At 42.8% G+C, this 19,969-nt stretch overlaps 1 protein-coding gene across 1 annotated transcript in view; it reads right to left on the reverse strand.

The window, feature by feature from the left end:
- FKBP15 (FKBP prolyl isomerase family member 15) overlaps positions 1–19,969 on the reverse strand; it is a 1,242,294-nt gene that overhangs the window by 295,767 nt on the left and 926,558 nt on the right. The window contains exon 25 of the mRNA XM_044057970.1: positions 801–923. Coding sequence (XP_043913905.1) covers positions 801–923 — 123 coding nt within the window. The remainder of the gene's footprint in view (positions 1–800; positions 924–19,969) is intronic.

Here is a 19,969-nt window from a genome sequence, read left to right on the forward strand (position 1 = left end):
ACTCAGTTAATCCACACGTTACTAAGCACCACTGCCACATCATGCTGACACCACAGACTGCCACATCATGCCGACACCACAGACTGCCACATCATGCTGACACCACAGACTGCCACATCATGCCGACACCACAGACTGCCACATCATGCCGACACCACAGACTGCCACATCATGCCGACACCACAGACTGCCACATCATGCCGACACCACAGACTGCCACATCATGCAGACACCACAGACTGCCATATCATGCCGACACCACAGAGCCATATTACTCTATCATCTCTCCTCCAATTTCTCTCCATTTTTTTCTCTTCTGTTTTGTTCCGTTTCAGCTAATGAATGTACTTTTACTGAATAACTCCTCATCTAGTCTTGCATTCTTTCCAAGTAAATGTTTTTGGTGACGTTTCGTGTACCAATTCCTTCTCCTTCCCCGTGTTGGATTTGTTCCTTAGGTAATCTCCTATGTGCCCAGTCTTCTCAGCTGCAGCCTCGTTCAGACTGCAGTACAGTACGCAGAGAGAGGGAAACAGAAATACAGCCTTTCGTGACAAGGTTGGAAGGAGGACAGTGTCTACGACCTATTTTCACTGTAAAATTTTATACTACTACTATTTTTTATTAAATGAACAAACCACCACATTAAACTCTGCCTGAAATTTTATACAAAATATTTTGCCTGTATAAACACCAAAAGGACTATATAGTTTTATCATATGTCAATTTTTCGTTACCCTGCTGTGGGGCTCATGTATAAATGATTCCCTTAAAGCCCTCTACCCATGCTTCTAGCTTACCTCCTCAGCAGTATCAGAAGACTGAGTTTTCCTGTCCTCTACAGTGACTTTTGCTTCAAGCTGCTGAATCTGGCTGTCATAATGCTCCTTCATTGTAGTCATCCGTGACTGGATCAAAGAATACTGCAGAAAAGTAAATTAAACAATCAATATCTAGGAAAACATTTACTGCAGCTCCCTATATAACAGTGTAGATGGTTTAGTCAAAATTTTATCCTATTTAATAACATTCTGTTTACTAATGTGAAAATAAAACAGAAGTACTAGTGCTCGGTTTATACAACCCTCGCAGGCAGAACTTTCTTCTCCTCTATCTTGTTGTAAGGATCATCTGACAAAAGTCCGTCAGAGCCAGGCAGCCAATCTTTGCAAGCAGTTTCTACTGTTAACTGTTCCTGGTAGAATGGACTTTACAGATGGCATGAAGCTATACACACAGGTAAAGTCTAGATGTCACATGATAGATTAAGTATGCAGGAAGGGGAATAAAGTCAGAAATCTTCAAACAAAAAATGAAAGAAATGCAGAAGTGTGCACAAATTACACAATTTCTAGTAAACAAAAACAAAAATACATGAATATTTCAATAATTAAACACCGTTATTAGCATTGCGTCCAATCATTTCTCATCTGAACAGTTGCACAGGAAATTCTGGTAGTGTGATACTTAACGCATTACATCCGAGTGGTGCATTTAGAAGTTATGTACTTACCATAACGTTCCATCCGAGTAGGTGGATTCATTTGTCTGCAACCTGTGGGTTATGGATCCATCGGATCCGAGCATGGTTTATCGCGCTCCCTCCCCTCACCCGTAATGCCCTGCTCTACATGACCTCAGATCTGTATCAAGAAATGGGTACATTCTATGCAGGAAACTGACAAGGCGGATGGTTGCAGACAAATGAATCCACCTACTCAGATGGAACGTTATGGTAAGTACATAACAAATCTGAAGTAGGAGATTCATTTGTCAGCAACCTGTGGGACAGAGTCCCCAGCTACCTGAATCTTGGGGAAGGATATTCCGAGCCAAAGGATGCCCTCTAGATGTGATATCCAGCTTGTAATGAGAAAATGAAGCCCAAGTGGCTGCTGAACAAATGTCATCCAGAGGAATCCTAGCTTTTAAAGGAAACTGACTATGGGCATGGACTCCCTCTGGTGAAAAAGAATACAAAATCCAGCGTGACAAGGATTTGGAAATTGGTTAATTGGTTGGATTGCCTATGACCAGCTGTCCTGTTAAGATAAAACTGTGAACATCCAAGGAATGCAGCTTGTATTCACCCTTGTTCTGATATTTAGGAAAGAAACAGGGAGGTTGATGGACTGATTAATGTTTGCTTCTGAAGCTACCTGGATTGGTCGAAGACCAAGTAAATTCATGGATAAGGCTTGAAGTTCTGAAACTCTTTTGGCTAATGGCTACTAAAAATGCAGTCTTGAAAGATAATTTAGATCTACTGTGGCTGCAGGCGGAAAGATCCCATGGTGGAACACAGGGGTCTAAGCAGAAAGGTGCCTTTTAGGAAGATTTTACATGCGGACATAAGAGGTCCAGAGTCATGACCATGAGAAATTCACTTTGACCGTGGAACTACTGGCACCAAAAGAGTGGTGAAGTCTAGCACCAAAGGAAGAAGGGATCTATGGTTTCCATTTACTGCAGTAAATGTTTCTGAGTCCTGATTAGGAGTGGAACTGGAGCAGCCAAGCAGTTAGCTTCAGGTTGTCCAGATTCGGAGTTGGTAGGTTCGATGGGTGTGATATCAGATCCGAATGGGATCTAGAATCCAAGGTGGATTCACCGAGTGAAGGGAACCAGATCTGCCGAGGCCAGAATGGGGCAATGAGGATCATTCTGCATCCCAACCGAGGCTTTCTGAAGAACCTGGAGCATCAGAGGCAAAGGGGGTATGTAAAGAAGACCGGGAGGCCAAGCATGCACCAGGGGAATCCCCTGGAGGAAGGATTAACTTGGTGGATACATTTTGAGCATTGAGAGTGCGACTGAGCTTGTCCACAAGGATGTTGGACAGACCCGAATATGGGATAAGACCTGGTTCCCCTGTTTGTTGATGTACCAGACTGAATATTGTTCCCAGGGGAAGAAAGAAAGGCCTGAAGTGCTTGTTGATATGCAGGAGGTCGCCTTGGTCCATCCGCCTGTGGTCACCGTGATCCTGGGAATGGAGCCACCACAAGAGAGAGTGTCCACTGAAGGACCCACATGTTGAAAATCGCCGCCATGGACCCTAGAGCCCTCAGGAGCCTGGGGGCTGTGGTGAGACCAAAGGAAGGACCTGAAACTGGTGTGACTGGGCTCCCAGCCGGAAGTTTAAGAAACCTCCTGGACTCCTGTCGTCCATGTGTATGTATGCAAAATTGCAGCATCCTTGGAGCAGAGCACATCCAGTCTCTCCCAGAAGGGGAGGATGGATTGCAAAGTGACCATCGGAACTTCTCCTTGGGAACTGCCAGGTTTAACAGGGACAGGTCTAAATTGGTCTTTGGTCCCCGCTTTTTGGCCCTGATCCGATCTGGTCTTGAAAGGGGATCTTGTATCCTCTGGATATTGGAGGACAGCAGTCTGATGTTATGACTCCCATGAAAGGTTCTCTGACCTGAAATTCCTCCTCTGCCACGGAAGGCAGATCTGTAGTTAACGCCTACGGACGCCTCCAGGCATCAAATATTGTTTGTTCATATTTCCATCCATAATTGCAAAACCATGCAATGTACAAAGTTTTAAAAGATTTCATATTAAAGCTTACACTATGGCAAACTGAACAACATTAATATCTGCCCTCTTTCTAGTGCAGGTAGAGATACTGAATGTTTTTTATGATACCAATTTATATAGATATAATTTTCACATTTTTCTAAATATCTCAACAACCAAGTGACAGACAGAACTCAACCTCATATGAACACAATGCTGGTGACAGTGTGTGTGTAACTTGAATGGTTGCTGAGATATTGTAAGTAGTTTACAAAATATTACAAACATAACAGTTACTGTGACTTATAAAATTCAGTTTAAAACCTATAACCTAAAGAATGCTACCACTATAAAAATTGCTTGTGCTGAAGAGTTTTCCATTTATGCTTCTTTCACAACACTTTTGGTTCCAGATATATGAACATTTGTTTGAAATGTGGACGACAATTTGATTCTGTCAAAAGGCTTAGGCTCCGCCCATTGGAAGTTACACTGAAAACTTCCTGAGCTCCATTGGAGTGAATGAGTTAACATGTTCTTTGTTTAGAATTTGCCAGTAAACTCTAAAGAGGAGGAATGAATCATCTGCTATACAAATACCAGAGTTTTTCTTTTATACTTATTGAAAAAACAAAAGTGCCTAGCTGCCTTTGCTGCTGGAACTGTCCCCCAATCTGCCCCCCCCCCTCCATTGAGGAGCAATATTCCAATGTTTTTAAATCTAGGCACTGACCCTTAGTTTAACCCTTAGAGTCTGCATCTGTTAGATCGAGGGTCAAATACCCTCCTTCCCCTACCAAGCATCTACTTCTTTCTTAAAGGCTTCTTAAAAACACCTCTAATATGGAAAGTCATAGCAAGGAAGTCAGAATGAAATCCCTACTAATTTGTTTGGATTCACAGAGTTAAAAGTATGGAGAGAAAAATGAAATCCCTGTTGTAGCTCCATAGACACTTCTGCCATTACGTTTAACAATCAAAATTAAATTCCTTCTTACGAGCAATGTGGTGTTATGTACAGATGGACAGCTAGTCTTAACTTTGAGGCTTAGGTGCTGTTTCATTTGCAATGAAGCATATATGCCTTGCAGTTTTACATCCTGGAAAGGAGCTCTTAGCACAACTTGATGAATCTGTTACAAGCGTCTGATCTAGAAGTGGAGAAACTAAGGGCAATCCTGGGTTGACAGCTATCTGACTGTGACAACTGTAATTTCATTAAAGCTTTGGTATTATGGGACAGCGAAGACAGAAAATAAGTTGAGCAGAATCTTGAGAAATGTGTTGGCAGTCAAGATTAATGAATATGTGGAAAAAGTCCATATTGCTGCATTCTGTTCTGAAGGAAGACTATAACAGAAGCTCCAAAAGCTAAAATTGTCTCCAGACATTTCTCTATCTGGAAAAGGAATAGACCTGATATTTTCTTGTTGAGACAGAAACCCAAACTCTGGAATCACTGTTAAGTTTTCTGAATGGCAAGATGTAAACTTTGAAGGGAGATGGATTGAATCATGCAGTCATCCAGAAAAGATGTGAACTCCTGCATGTATGAAAGAAAATGGTACTGAAGCCAGCCATCTGAATGAATCTGTCTCTGGGTAAAGAGGTGAAAGGCCGAAGAACTTTGTCAATAGGGGTGTGCCGAACAATATATATATATATATATATATATATATATATATATATATATATATATATATATATATATATACATACATAGACACATACATACACACACAGAGTTTTGCAAAGGCGGTATCCTAATTTTTTAGTAGCTGTAGTATTGTCCCCCCCTGCTGCTGGTGTCTTGCTGTTATACTTGGTGGCTTTGCAGTTGCCCGCCCCTACTGTAAATTTCATGTGGGACACTCCTCCCAGTCTAGTGTCATTAGCTCATTCTACCCAATACAGAGAGAACATCTGAGAAGGCCAACCCACTTAGTTTCCTAACCTTGAATTATCTTCTGCTTCTCCTCTCGCCCTTTCCTTTACAAAAAAAAAAAAAACTTTGCTACATCTCCCTGCGTTCTGCTCAACTGTAACAAAGAAAAATTATGCTTGTTTCCTGCCTTTCGTATAACTAGTCTAATCCAGATACAGATTTATTTTATTTACTTATTTATTTTTACATTTGTTAACCGTGTTAGTCTGTCTGGGTTCTTAGAAGCCCTTTTCAGCAGAGACCCGAGGAGAAAAACTCCCAATAAAAAGTTTAAGTAAACAAATAGTAAGAACAAAGAAACACGGATCACATTTTAAGTATACATACTTGTGAAGTAATTACATAACCTGCAATAAAGTAATATATAGGATGGATAGAAATACAATACAATACATATATGGAAATTGTCACGTAGTATGGCAAGAAACTAAGCAGAAATATGGTAAGACTAAGGTCAATACATTGCTGAACCAAGGCACTAGGCATGAAGTAAGTAAATATACAGATAACGTTGTGTGAACTTTGGAAGTTAATAAATAAATTAAAGAACAGTAATAAGGGATTATGGGAATTGAATGTAACATGAGCTAACTAGTATGGAATATGGCAGAAAAAATGGGTAGGTAATAGTAAGAAAGAGTTAGAAGTGATACAGTTAAGTTAGGTTATCCTTGAATGTTTCTTGGGTATTATTTTAGAGCATGAATATATCCAGTTTGATAGGAAAAAAAGATTTAAGCTGTTTCTTGAAGGTATTTTTGTCTTTAAGTAGTCTAAGGGCTAAAGGGAGTGTGTTACAATTTTTTGCAAGTGAATGACAATAGAGTATTTTCCCAAAGGTTTTGTTTGGTTTATGAACTTCAAGAAAGTACTGATTAGTACTTCTTAGTGGGCATTGAGGCGTATACAGTGTCAGAGAATTTGGAAGGGATGGGCAGGATTTAGGATTGCTTAGTATATTGTGGGCTATAAGGAGTTGGGATTGAAGCAGTAAGTTGGAAAATTCAGGCCAGTGTAAAGCCTTTAATGAGAGGCAGTGATGGGATTTGTAAGGTTGATTTGCAGCAAATCTGGCTTTGTTATATGTGGTTTCTAGTTTGGATATTAAGTTACTCTGTAGATGGGTAAGAATAGGTGAAGCATAGAGTAGGGATGGTAGAAGCAGGGATTGGGCAAGGGATGATCTGGATGCACAGGGAAGAAAGTTTTTGACACGGTAAAGCAGACCTAGTTTTTGGTGTTTTTTTATTGAGCTATGAATGTGATTGGTTGAAATTTAAGTTCATCATCAATTACTGCTCCAAGGAGTTTTGTTTGGGTGTCAACAAAAATTTTAGCTCCATAAAGGGATGTTATGGAAAAGTTCTGTTTGGCATGTTCCAGATTTTTAGGTAGGAAAAGTAGTAGCTTAGTTTTGCTCGCATTTAGCAGGAGTTGGTTGGATTGTAGCCAGTTTTCAACGGAGTGGAGTGAGTTTTGTGCAAGGGATTGAAGGTTTACTATGTTGTCAGCAGAGTTGATGATGGTCGAGTCATCAGCATACTGAATAAGATTGGATTGGGGGCAGGATAAGAAAAGGTCGTTGGTAAATACATTGAAGAGGAGAGGGCCCAATATTGATCCTTGTGGGACCACTGTCCTAATTTGCTATATCCAGGGCTGTTTGTAAGCTTCTGAGCCCTCAACTCTGTCTGTATTTGAAGGAAGCCTGCTAGATTATTAGTGGGAGTGATAAGCACTAGGTAACTCACTTACCACATAAGGAGTGGTTTCTGGCCCAGAAATTGTAGTTATTGTCCGTTTGGGCAGTTTTTCCATCTCTCTCAACTTCCTGATTTAAAAGCCCACATTTGCACTTGTTTCTCCCCCTTCCTGTAACTAATCTAGTCCAGAAACAGATTTGCTGTATCCAGGACTGCTTGTAAGCTCCTGAGTCCCCAAGCCTTTCTGTGTTGGAGGGGAAGCCTTCTAGCTAATCATTGGGAGTGTTAAGCACTAGGTAACCTATCTACCACATAAGGAGTGGTTCTGACCCAGAAATTGTAGTTATTGGCCATTTGGGCAGTTTTTCCCTCTCTCAACTTTCTGATTTAAAAACCCACATTTGCACTTGTTTCTTTCCTGTAACTAGTCTAGTTCAGATACAGATCCTTAGTTTTAGCACTTGAATTTGCTTATTCATACTCAGCACTTGTTCGGAACTTGTTGTAAGCACTAAATAAGCTACAAATTACTACATTACCTAGAGGAAAACAGTTTTTGTACTTTACTCACTTGCTTAAAGAAAAACAGCTCTTGTACTCACTTGTCTAGAGGAAAACAGTTTTTTATTCAGGCATGTCCAAGGGTCATCTCCCAGTGTTCTCTCATGTCTATCTGATGAATCTGGGCATCTTGGGGCAATGCAGCAATTGCCTCATGTACACAGACAACCCTCTCCTCCCTACCACCCAACACTACAACCTGTGAGAGATGCACTTATCTAGCCAAACTGGAGGTAATGCTCTCTCCAACCAAGACTGAACTTGACAGTCAAGAGAAGGCAAACACTTGCACCACACCACACTCATCATATAGTCCCACCAAACCTACACCACCAAAATCCACACAGAGAAATACAAAAACATCCGTGGAGGCTCTCAATAATCTGCTCAAGCAACAGACACCTCCAAAGCATTAACGGAAGCAACCTCCACTCCCAGCACAGCCCAAATGACATATAGCCCACAGACTCTGAGTGCCACTCAACCACAGCCCATAAGGCAAAACAACGTACCCAACACACTAGTCACAGGTGACTCTATAGTCAGGCACACTGATGTCCCACTCACCAGGCTAAACAAGGAGAATGTTACTGTCAGCTGCCTGTCGGGTGCCAGGATCCAACACATAACCCATGCACTCAGGTCACTCCACAACAAGTACAAATATGACTCTGTCATTGTCCATGTTGGTGTGAATGACCTGACACGTACCTCCCTGGACTACATGAAGACAGACATGGAAGAGCTCTCCAATCTTGTAGCCCAGGCAGGTATGACCCTAGACCTGAGTAGCATTCTGCCATCACCCAGAATGATGCCGCAGTACAAGGACAAAATGATTGACTTCAACAATTGGCTAAGCTTCTGGTGTCATTCAAAGGAGATCCAGTATCTGTCTGCCTGGGACGACATGGTCGACAGACCACGATGCTTTGCCAGAGATGGCCTGCACCTGTCACCTCTGGGATTCTGGATACTGGCTAAGGCTCTTGCCGCCCCTATGTGCCTTTTTAAGGCAGGGTTCAAATGACAAATTCACCACCATAATAGGAACAGGCAAGCAAAAACTGTGGGTAATACTACTCAATGCTAGAAGCTAATCTCAAAATGCACTCCCTCAAGGCACTCCTTAAAATGGAGAACATCGATATCTGTGCAGTGACTGAAACCTGGATCAAGGATCTAGACAGCACCCCTGCATTACCAGGGAATAACTCATACCACACTTTTCGGCCATCTAACCTGGACCGAAACACCAAAAGTGGAGGTGTGTCCATATTCATTAAGGATATCCACACCTCCAGGCTAGTTGCTCAGCATAATGCATCCAAGGTTATCCAAGTGCAACTAACTCTGGGCAAAACTGCAATCCAAATAGTAGCTTGCTAAAAATCCACCATCATGCCCCAGGATTTCCACTCCTCTTTTCCTGATATACTGGAAAATATTACAGTTCAACCAAACACCTTAATAATGGGCAATTTCAACTACTCCACCATTAACTGGGAAAACTACTTGTGTACCAACTTCTTTGCTCAACACTTCCTGGAATTCATAAATTTCAATGTCCTGGATCAACTTATCCACACCCTTACCAGGGCAACAATATACTAGACTTAGTCATTACCAACATGAGTGACCGGTGCTCCACACCTGAAGTCAACTCCTCGTGGGTCAGATCCGACCATAAAGCTAATCACCCTAGATATCCATATCCTGCCCCCATCCCCCATTAAGGAAACCATGGTAAAAAATTTCACCAAAGCTAACTTCATGCTTCTCAAAACAGAAGAGGCCACTTCATGACACCCATGCAGATGGACAACACAGTTACGACTGCTGAAGCTTACACAAATGCACTCTATAAGCACTAACACGAGTGCATGGATCGTGCTATCCCAAACAGAACCAAGATGCTATTCTCCAAAATCATGAAGCCAACCTGGTGGTCTCCGTCTTTCGGCTTTTCCCGATCAGGGGTCGCCACAGCGGAACTCGGGTCTGATAATGATTGGCAGTGGATTTTTACAGTGCCGAGTTGCCAGCCCAACTCCCAACCTTCAAAGAAGGCACGCGCATTCACTCACGCACACACCTACCTGCATTTCTTTAAACATCACTCGACCATGGGGAGGACATGCAGACTCCACACAGAAGGCGCTCCAGCCGGGAATCGAACGGGAGAACCTCTTGCTGTGAGGTGACAATGCTAACTGCTGCACCACTGCGGCCTATTGAAGCCAACCTGGTGGTCCCCCTACCATAAACAAAATCTACAACAGAAAGAAGAAACTGTTGCAAAAGAAAGCAAAATCCCGTGAGTGGAGGAGCTCCCTGGTCAGCCTCAGTAAGAAGTTGAGATCCTTTATAAGATCCTTCAAAGCTATCTATGAAAAAAATCACCCCCAATTCTAGGGACAACCAGGCAGCATTCTATAGTAATGTCAAGAATCTCAATGGCAACACCCAGATCTGCTCTGAGTTACAGCACAACGGCACGAAAATTACAGAACCAACTGATATTGCCAACATCCTGGCAGATAGGTTCAGTGTTAACTTTAACCCCCTCTCAACCCCTAAAGGGCCCATATCTATACAGGAATAATGCAGAGTCCCTGTAATCACAACTACACGTGTAAAAGCTGCACACTCTAAAGACAAGAACAAAGCATCTATGTTTCCAGACATCACAGGCTGCATTTTACACGAACTGCAGAATGAACTGGCACCCCACCTAAGCACCATGTTCACTCATAGCCTCACGTCAGGCTTTGTGCCCACTGAATGTGGCACAGCAACAGTTATCCCACTCCACAAAGGGGAAGCCACCACTGATCTCGGGAACTATCACCCTATTAGCCTGACAAGCCTGGTCTGTAAGGCCATGGAATATATCATCGTGTTACTCAAAGACATTGGTAACCTCCAAACTCTGGACCCCACTCAGTTCGGGTTTGTGAAAGGCAGATCATGCCTCCTGAACCTGATCGACTTCTTTGAGGCAGTCACCAAAGCCGTAGACGAGAGTAAGGTGGTTCAAACAGCCTACCTTGACCTCGCCAAGGCTTTCAACACCATCCCCCATTCTGGAATTATAGCTAAACTCACTAAACTAGGTATAAATCCCTACGTCACAAGATGGGTTGACAACTGGCTGACAGAACCCACACTGTAAAAGTTGCAGACTCCAAATCTGACTTCAACCCAGTGACAAGTGGAGTACCACAGGGTTCAGTCGTGGGACCTCTCCTGCTTGGTATCTACTTCTCTGAAGTACAGGCGAACACAGAAGGCCTTTGGCTAACGAAGCTTGCAGATAACTGCAAACTAGAAGCCAGAGTTGAGTCCCCAAATGATGTGGACATCCTCCAGAAGGGCCTCACTGAGACAGATGCATGGTGTCAGAGCCATGGCCTCAAACTCACTGGAAAAAAATGCATTCTCATCCCCTTTGGTAAAAACTCTGTACCCATGAACTACCACATAGGCGGCAGTCTACTTAACGCCGAATGTGTGATGAGACCTTGGGACCCAGGTGGACAGTAGTCTCTCCTTTGATAATCACATCGCCACAGTAGTCAGGAAATCCTTCTATGTGGCACACATCACAAAAGGGTTCTCATCCAGGAAAAAAGAGGTCATTGCTCCCCTCTACTCGACACATCATTAGACCCATTATGGAGTACAATGCCCCTTTTGGAATGTACCTCACAAGACATCTGCAGCAGCTGGAAAGGCCACAGGAGTACCTCATAAAGAGGATTACTTGCCTCAAACAGATGCCCTATACCGACAGTCTCAAAAAACTCAAGCTTTACTCCGTAGCATATTGCCTACTCCAAGGTGATCTCTGCCTAACATACAAAGCTATGTCAAACCCAGAGCTGCTGGACATGCTACACCTAAAGAAATCCCAATCCCTCTGAGCTACACGCTTTAGGGACCTCAACCTTGTCACCACAATAAACAGGACATGCTGGAGGAATAGATTCCTGTCCCAGAGACTTCCCATACTCTGGAACAAGCTACCCATCTACTTCAAGCAAAGTTCCTCATTAGCACTTTTCAAGAAAAATCTTGAGTGAATGGGAAATAGGAAATACACCTCAGGGATCACTTCTGTGGCTCTTCTCAACAGGGACACAGGAAAATAACTTACCACGTTCTACCAAGCTCTCGACAATAGCTCTACCAAGAACTCTTTCTTTATAATTTAATCACAGTATTAAAAGAAAATGTCCTAATAGAAGATTTAAAAATACAGAAAAAAGTCAATTACAGCATGGTTAGCTAAAGGGACTTTATACAAATGTGTGCACTGCTTCAGCACCCTGTAAAACCCTAAGGCAGAAAAATGAAAATCTCCAAAAGAAGGAAAACTGGAAGGAACTGCAACTGGTTTATAAATGTCAAACTTATCATGTTGTCGCCTGGGGGAGAATAATTTACCTCACCTAAAATTACCCTACAGCAAATTTCTTGTCTCCCCAAAGAGCCATGGAGGGACAGTTCATCCCCAAATCAAGACAGGGAGAAGAAATCTGGTTGAATAATGTTATAGAACTTTCATTCTTCTCTTAGCTATGAGGAAGAGGAAGAAATTGGCATCTTTTATAAAACCTTAGACAATGACTGGAAGGCGCTGATGAGCTTACAAGGAATATATGTAGGGTTAATAGCCTTTTGAAGTAAGAAAAGCTCTCATGAGCAAGTTAAAAATGAATGAGGATGGCATCAAATGTCTTGGGGCTGATCCAATCACTGGATGCCAACTTTAAGTGCCTGGCATTTGGCATCCACGTCCTTCGAATCAGTCATTTGAGTAACGGTCATCTGCCTCCAACTGACAGCAAGTAGTCAAATGTTCAAACAGTAACAGCTAGGAACTCGCTCATAAAAAGAGTGGCAGAAACATGGGGTGCTCATGAGCCAAAGGTTAGCTAGAGCCAATCTCTGGTGCAAAGACAGATGTCTGGGCTAGATTTTTTGGTCTGAATTTGGAAGGCTCTAGATTCAGTCACCACTTCAAAACAGCCTCTCATAGCACTGCTTTCTATTCCAGAACCACCTGCTGTGGCAGTCAGGCAGTGGACAGAGCAACAGAATGCAAGTCCATGGCAGCCTCAGCAGGAGGGAACAGACCAACATCAGCAGGCATAAGAACCAGGCCTGGATCCCTCAGATACCAGAACATACCAAAGGGAAAGCACTCATTAGCACCACAGTTCTAGCTTTATGAATTGTCAACTACCTGCACTTCTTTTCCTTAGAAGTTTTTTTTCTTTTACTAAATGATTAGTTTTAGCTGTGGATCTGTAAATGAAGGAGCAGGATTAAATGCAACTAACTTTCTGCAAATGCTTACAGTTAAAGGAATCCCCCCACCCCCAAGGGAAAAAAGACAAAGCAAATGCTAAACATTTTTAGATGATTTTTGATAAATCTTTTGAAGGAATCTGACACTCAGAGTACCGTCATGTCATGTGCGAGTGGTAGCTGTAATACCTAAAGAGGGTAAAGATCCATTAGATCCAGCTTCATACACGCCAATTTCAATACTAAACCTCGATCATAAAGTGTTCATGTTTATAATGGCTAAAAGAATGGCAAAAGTGATGTCAAAACTGATAGATATGGATCAATGTGGTTTTGTGGAGGGGAGGCAAACATTTGACAATTTTAGCAGAACAGTGATGATCTACAGGGAAGCAGAATGTAGGAAAATACCATTATTGCTGGTGGGTCTTGATGCAGAGAAAGCATCTGACAGAGTAAGCAGAGACTACGTGCAGGGCAATGGAAGCATTTGCACTCCCTGATAAAATTACAGGGTTAATTAGGATATATGAGGGATCAGAGGCGAAAATTAAAGTGGGGGGGTTCCACTTTGATAATTTCTGTTTGAGCAGAGGAACCAGACAGGGGTGTCTCCTCCTTCCCCTTTGTTATTTCCATTATATTTAGAACCACAGACAAAGGAAATAAGGGACTCAAAGTCAAGTATATAAGTATATAAGTATATAATTGGTATGGTAGCCAAGAAAAACTAGCTCTGTTTGTAGATGAGGCTATTTTATAGCAGACAAAATCAGAAAGGGACATTACAGTGTTGGGGAACATTCTGAGATGGTTCCAAATCTTTTTGGATACAAAATGAATGAAGCTAAAACAAAGGCAATAGTGGTAAATTATGTACCTACACACAAACTGGTTTAGCAATATCCGTATTTATGCAGACATGATAAAATGAAGTACTTACGAGTACGGATTAAAAATGATTCCAGTGTGACAGCTAAGGATATGTGGGAACAGACTAAAAACATAACAGACAAACTGAGAAATTGGGAGCTCTGTTATATGGATATGGATAGTAAGGTACACGCAGTTGAAATGTTTTTTTTTTTCTCTTTAATCTTAATACACAGGTCAGGCATATTTCTACCAACCAGACGAGAAGGTGTGGATAGCAATTAAAGAGTTGAAGGATTTTATGTGGGAGGGTAAGACCGCAAGAGTCAAGTGAGATAAACTGATTCGTCCAATTGAACAAGGCTGTTTGGGATTACCCGATTTGAATGGGTATTTCAGAGCTCCACAGATAAGGCTCCTATACATAGCACAAGTAAGAACATACAATTCAAAGTGGAAAGGGATGATGATGAAATTGGGGGAAGCACAAGAATTCTGGATGCATATCTTTAAGGAGAATAACAATAATCATACAGAATATTATATTCCTTAAGTAGCAGAAAGTATTCTAAGAATAAAGCCAACACGGGAATGGAGAAAGGAGATTATGCCAATAAGGATGACTGCAATTAGGGACAACAGGCAAGAGGGGCTGGAATTTATTGGAGAAAACTGGCAAAGGAACCAAGGTATTGGGAGCAAATAACTAGAGAGGAAAAGGTAATAGAATGGGAAGACATCAATAATTTATTTGGACTGCAGGTTAGATATTGCCTTCCATATCAAGGGCTGATATTATATGTAAAGAGAAAGAAATAGGGGAGTTCTAAATGAAAGACTAGCACTGGTACAGTTTTAATAGAATCTAGAACAGAAGCTGCTGTTAAAAAAAAGAATAATTAGTAGAGCATATAAAATATTGCAGGATAACTATAAGAATCAATCAATCAGAGGAGGTTAGAAAGGATTGGGAAAATAGATTGGGAAGACAAATTGGATAAACAATTCACAAAGAAACAATGGGGGAATATATGTATGTCTCCCAAATATTTAACAAAATCTAGAATATTTAAGATTTTTGCCTGGAAATGTTTACATGGGTATTTTTATACCCAAAGTAGACTCCAGTGAATTTTCCACAGATAGACAGCAAATATTGGAGGTGTGATGGGGAAGAAAGGTAATTGAGAACATACCTTCTGGGAGTTTATTAGTTTGCACACGTTAAAGATTCCCTGCAGACCACTCTGTCAGGGATGCTGTGTGAGTAGATTGGACTGACTGGGGAAACGATTTTTTGAGCCATGATAGAGCATTGGAGTCGACTTTACATAGTAAGGCCTTGCTGAGTCTGTTTATGATGGCTGGCAAAACAATTACTAGAAAATGGAAATCCAAGTCTAAACCAACTGTACTAGAGGTAATGGATATAGTAACAGAGATAAAAAAAACTGGAATTGGGATCTTTTAGAAAAGGTAGGAGCAAATTACATACGAAAAATGGAATTGTGGGAAAACATAAGGAAGGAACGAGGTTTAGAAAAAGGCTGGATTTGAATGAGCTATGCAATGTCTGACTGACAATGATTGGGCAAGTGATGTATAATGTTTGCAGCTAAAATTATGTCAACATGGTTTGTGATATATAACGCTTGCAACAAAGATTATGTCAACATTGTTTGTTTTCATTTATATAAATGTATGACTGCCTATGTCTTCAGTGATTTAATAAAGATGTTTCTTATTAAAAAAAATGTGAAGTGTTGTGCTTGTCTTGATTTGACTGTTTTCCAATTACTTCATCTTCAGGCTGCAAAACTTACCCCATGGATTATGTATTCTTAGTACCTCCTGCTCGCTAATCTGGTAGTCTTCAATAGTTTCTATTTTAACATAGCTTTGCCTTTGTGGATTTCTTTCCAGCATTTCCTCTACATTGTGCTGACTTTCAAACATCAGCTGTGTACCAGAAGTAAGCAATTTGCTTTTCAACCTCTTCCCATTAACAACTGAACTGGTGAAAAAATGAGTGGCTGCAATGGGGGCAATTCCTGTACAGGAAAATGGCAAGGCCACCAATGGGGCATTCCTGCACAGCAAATGGCAAGACCACCAATGGGGGCATTCCTGCACAGCAAATGGCAAGACCACCAATGGGGGCATTCCTGCACAGCAAATGGCAAGACCACCAATGGGGCATTCCTGCACAGCAAATGGCAAGACCACCAATGGGGGCATTCCTGCACAGCAAATGGCAAGACCACCAATGGGGGCATTCCTGCACAGCAAATGGCAAGACCACCAATGGGGGCATTCCTGCACAGCAAATGGCAAGACCACCAATGGGGGCATTCCTGTACAGCAAAATGGCAAGCGCTCCAATGGGGGCATTCCTGTACAGCAAAATGGCAAGAGTACCAATGGGGGCAGTCCTGTACAGCAAAATGGCAACAGCACCAATGAGGGCATTCCTGTACAGCAAAATGGCAACAGCACCAATGGAGGCATTCATGTACAGCAAAATGGCAACAGCACCAATGGGGGCATTCCTGTACAGCAAAATGGCAGCAGCACCAATGGAGGCATTCCTGTACAGCAAAATGGCAGCAGCACCAATGGGGGCATTCCTGTACAGCAAAATGGCAGCAGCACCAATGGGGGCATTCCTGCAAAGCAAAATGGCAAGAGCACCAATGAGGCATTCTTATACAGCAAAATGGCAAGAGCACCAATGGGGCATTCTTGTACAGCAAAATGGCAAGAGCACCAATGGGGCATTCCTGTACAGCAAAATGGCAAGAGCACCAATGGGGCATTCTTGTACAGCAAAATGGCAAGACCACCAAGGGGGCATTCTTGTACAGCAAAATGGCAAGACCATCAATGGGGGCATTCCTGCACAGCAAATGGCAAGACCACCAAGGGGGCATTCTTGTACAGCAAAATGGCAAGACCACCAATGGGGGCATTCCTGCACAGCAAATGGCAAGACCACCAATGGGGGCATTCCTGCACAGCAAATGGCAAGACCACCAATGGGGGCATTCCTGCACAGCAAATGGCAAGACCACCAATGGGGGCATTCCTGCACAGCAAATGGCAAGACCACCAATGGGGGCATTCCTGCACAGCAAATGGCAAGACCACCAATGGGGGCATTCCTGTACAGCAAAATGGCAAGCGCTCCAATGGTGGCATTCCTGTACAGCAAAATGGCAAGAGTACCAATGGGGGCATTCCTGTACAGCAAAATGGCAACAGCACCAATGGGGGCATTCCTGTACAGCAAAATGGCAACAGCACCAATGGAGGCATTCATGTACAGCAAAATGGCAACAGCATCAATGGGGGCATTCCTGTACAGCAAAATGGCAGCAGCACCAATGGGGGCATTCCTGCAAAGCAAAATGGCTAGAGCACCAATGAGGCATTCTTATACAGCAAAATGGCAAGAGCACCAATGGGGCATTCCTGTACAGCAAAATGGCAAGAGCACCAATGGGGCATTCCTGTACAGCAAAATGGCAAGAGCACCAATGGGGCATTCTTGTACAGCAAAATGGCAAGACCACCAAGGGGGCATTCTTGTACAGCAAAATGGCAAGAGCACCAAGGGGGCATTCTTGTACAGCAAAATGGCAAGACCACCAAGGGGGCATTCTTGTACAGCAAAATGGCAAGACCACCAATGCTGCTGACGTTGTACATGAGTTTTTTGGAAATTTATTTTTCTTTTCCACTAGAAAATAGATATTGTGTGGGGCATTCTTGTTACAGCCCAAAAAAAAATGCTGTAGAAGGTCTTCCTTTTCTTGAGCCAGAATCAGGCAGTCGTCCAAGTAAGGATAGATTTGAATTCCTTGAAGCCTGAAGTAAGCTATCACTGGAGCCAGAACCTTTGTGAATACTCTGGGCAGTAGATAAGCCAAAGGGCAATGCAGAGAACTGATAATGAGAATTTCCAGCTCGAAACCGCAGATATTTCCTGCAACTTAGCCTTATAGGCACATGAAGGTAAGCTTCCTTGAGATCTAAAGTTACCATCCAGTGATCTTTGCCCAGCAGAGGTAAAAGCTGTTGTAACGTCAACATCTTGAACTTGGGAATGTCCAGAAAAGTGTTGAGGAGAGATAAATCCAAAATTGGTCTCCACGTGTTCCCCTTCTTTGGTACTAGGAACAGGCGAGAATAAAATCCTAGGCCCCTTTCTGATACAGGGACTGGCTGAATGGCCCCATCTGGAGTAACTGAGAAACTTGCTTGTGAGCCTCCTTTCTTTGTGGAGGAGGAACGTCTGGCATGCCTTTGAAAGGGGCATTGTATGGAAATAAAATCTGTAACCGTGGTGAATGATATCCAACACCCATTTGTCTTGAGTAATTAAATCCCAATTTTCTTTGAAAAGAGACAGTCTTCCTCCCAAAGGAGCTGCCAGACGAAACTACTGGCAGCTGAAAGACAGGTCATTGGGTCTGTTTACGAAAGGACTGACCCCTGCCCTCACCAGAAGTCTGAGCAGGTGAACTCCCTGTTCTAGGCCTAAAGAACCTTGAGCCCTGCCCCTACCACGTCTAGACCTACCCTAGACTGGGAATCATAAGCAGGATATGTCCACCCCTTAGCAGGCCAATTTCTACTAAACTTGGTGGCTGCACCTGCAAGAAATCTTTAACAGTTTGCATAGACTTAGCTTTGTCCTCCATTTTCTTTAAAACTGCTTCCACAGGCGATCCAAACAACACATCAGACTGTAAAGGAGCATCCAAAATCCTTGTCTTAACATGCTCAGCTAAATTCTGATCCTTCAACCAGGCATGCCTGCGAAGAACAGAACTAGTAGCAGCCACCCTCGAGGAGGTCTGTACAGCATCAAAACCACATTGCAAAGAATGCTTACCCACTTGCTCAGACACATGAACCAAGTCCAGCAACTCTTTACACTCAATACCTTCCGCCAAAGCATCCACCTTAGATTTTAATTGTGAAAGGAGATAATTCTGATATTTTAGCATGTGAAACTGACAATTCAACGCTCTCATGGCTAGAGTGGAAGAAGTATACACTTTCTTTCCCCACCTATCCAAGGCCCTTGCCTCTTTATCAGTGGGAACAGGATTTTTAACCACAGAAGCCTTAACACCTTTAGGCCCTTGAGAAATAGTTTCTGGGTCCGCCCTAGGACTCTTAAACAAATACTTATGAGCTTGGGCACCCTATAATACCTATCAGGCTTAACAGGAGCAGGAGGCAAAGAGTCAGGATTCAGGGAAGCCTCTGCAAAACATCTTCCACCACATTCAACACAGGAGGAATAGCTAAGGGCCTATGCTGGGGCAAAACAAGAATTCCCTAAGCCTTTTCCTGGAATCAGAGTAATCCTGGCCTTCCCATTTAAAGTGCTCCCTCATGGAATGCAGAGTCTCTGAAAATGAGAAATCCTCAGGAGGAGAAGCTGTTGGAGTGGAATCATCCACATCAGAATCAGAATAAGTAGGATACTTCTGCAAGTCTTCACAGAAGACTCTGAAGCCTCTGAACACTGTTCAAAACTATCAAACTCCGGTTCCACCCTAGGCCTCTTATCAGGCGGGGCATAGAACCTCTAATCATAGTAATCAAATCTTCTGCCATTTTAAGCATATGTTTCTTAGGTACAGAACCCGAAATGCTAGGAGAAGCCCCACTGAAGCTGAACTAGGCCTACCTCTCAAAGAAGGTTTGGCAACAGAAGGAGAGGCTCTAACTACCTTGGGAAGAGAGGGAAGAACAGTTACCTGAGAAGCCCCCTCAGCCTGGCCTACCTCCTGAGAAGGCACATCCTGTAACAGTAAAGTTTCTGCCTGAGACTCCATAGAAACTCCTGGCAAAACCTCTGGCTCCACTGAGCCTTCTAAAGAACCGGCGTCCGGGACTGCGGTTCATCAACCCTAGGCTTCACTGTTTTGTCCTTGCGCTTCTTGGAGGAAGCGGGCGTCGGAGCATCCGGCGGCATTTTATAATTGCAACGCTTCCCAAACACTAACCTGGCACAGTCTAACCTCCTCTT

This window comes from Protopterus annectens, chromosome 16.part0 (genome assembly GCF_019279795.1).
Source record: "Protopterus annectens isolate FY-2018-M chromosome 16.part0, PAN1.0, whole genome shotgun sequence".
NCBI lineage: Eukaryota > Metazoa > Chordata > Ceratodontiformes > Protopteridae > Protopterus > Protopterus annectens.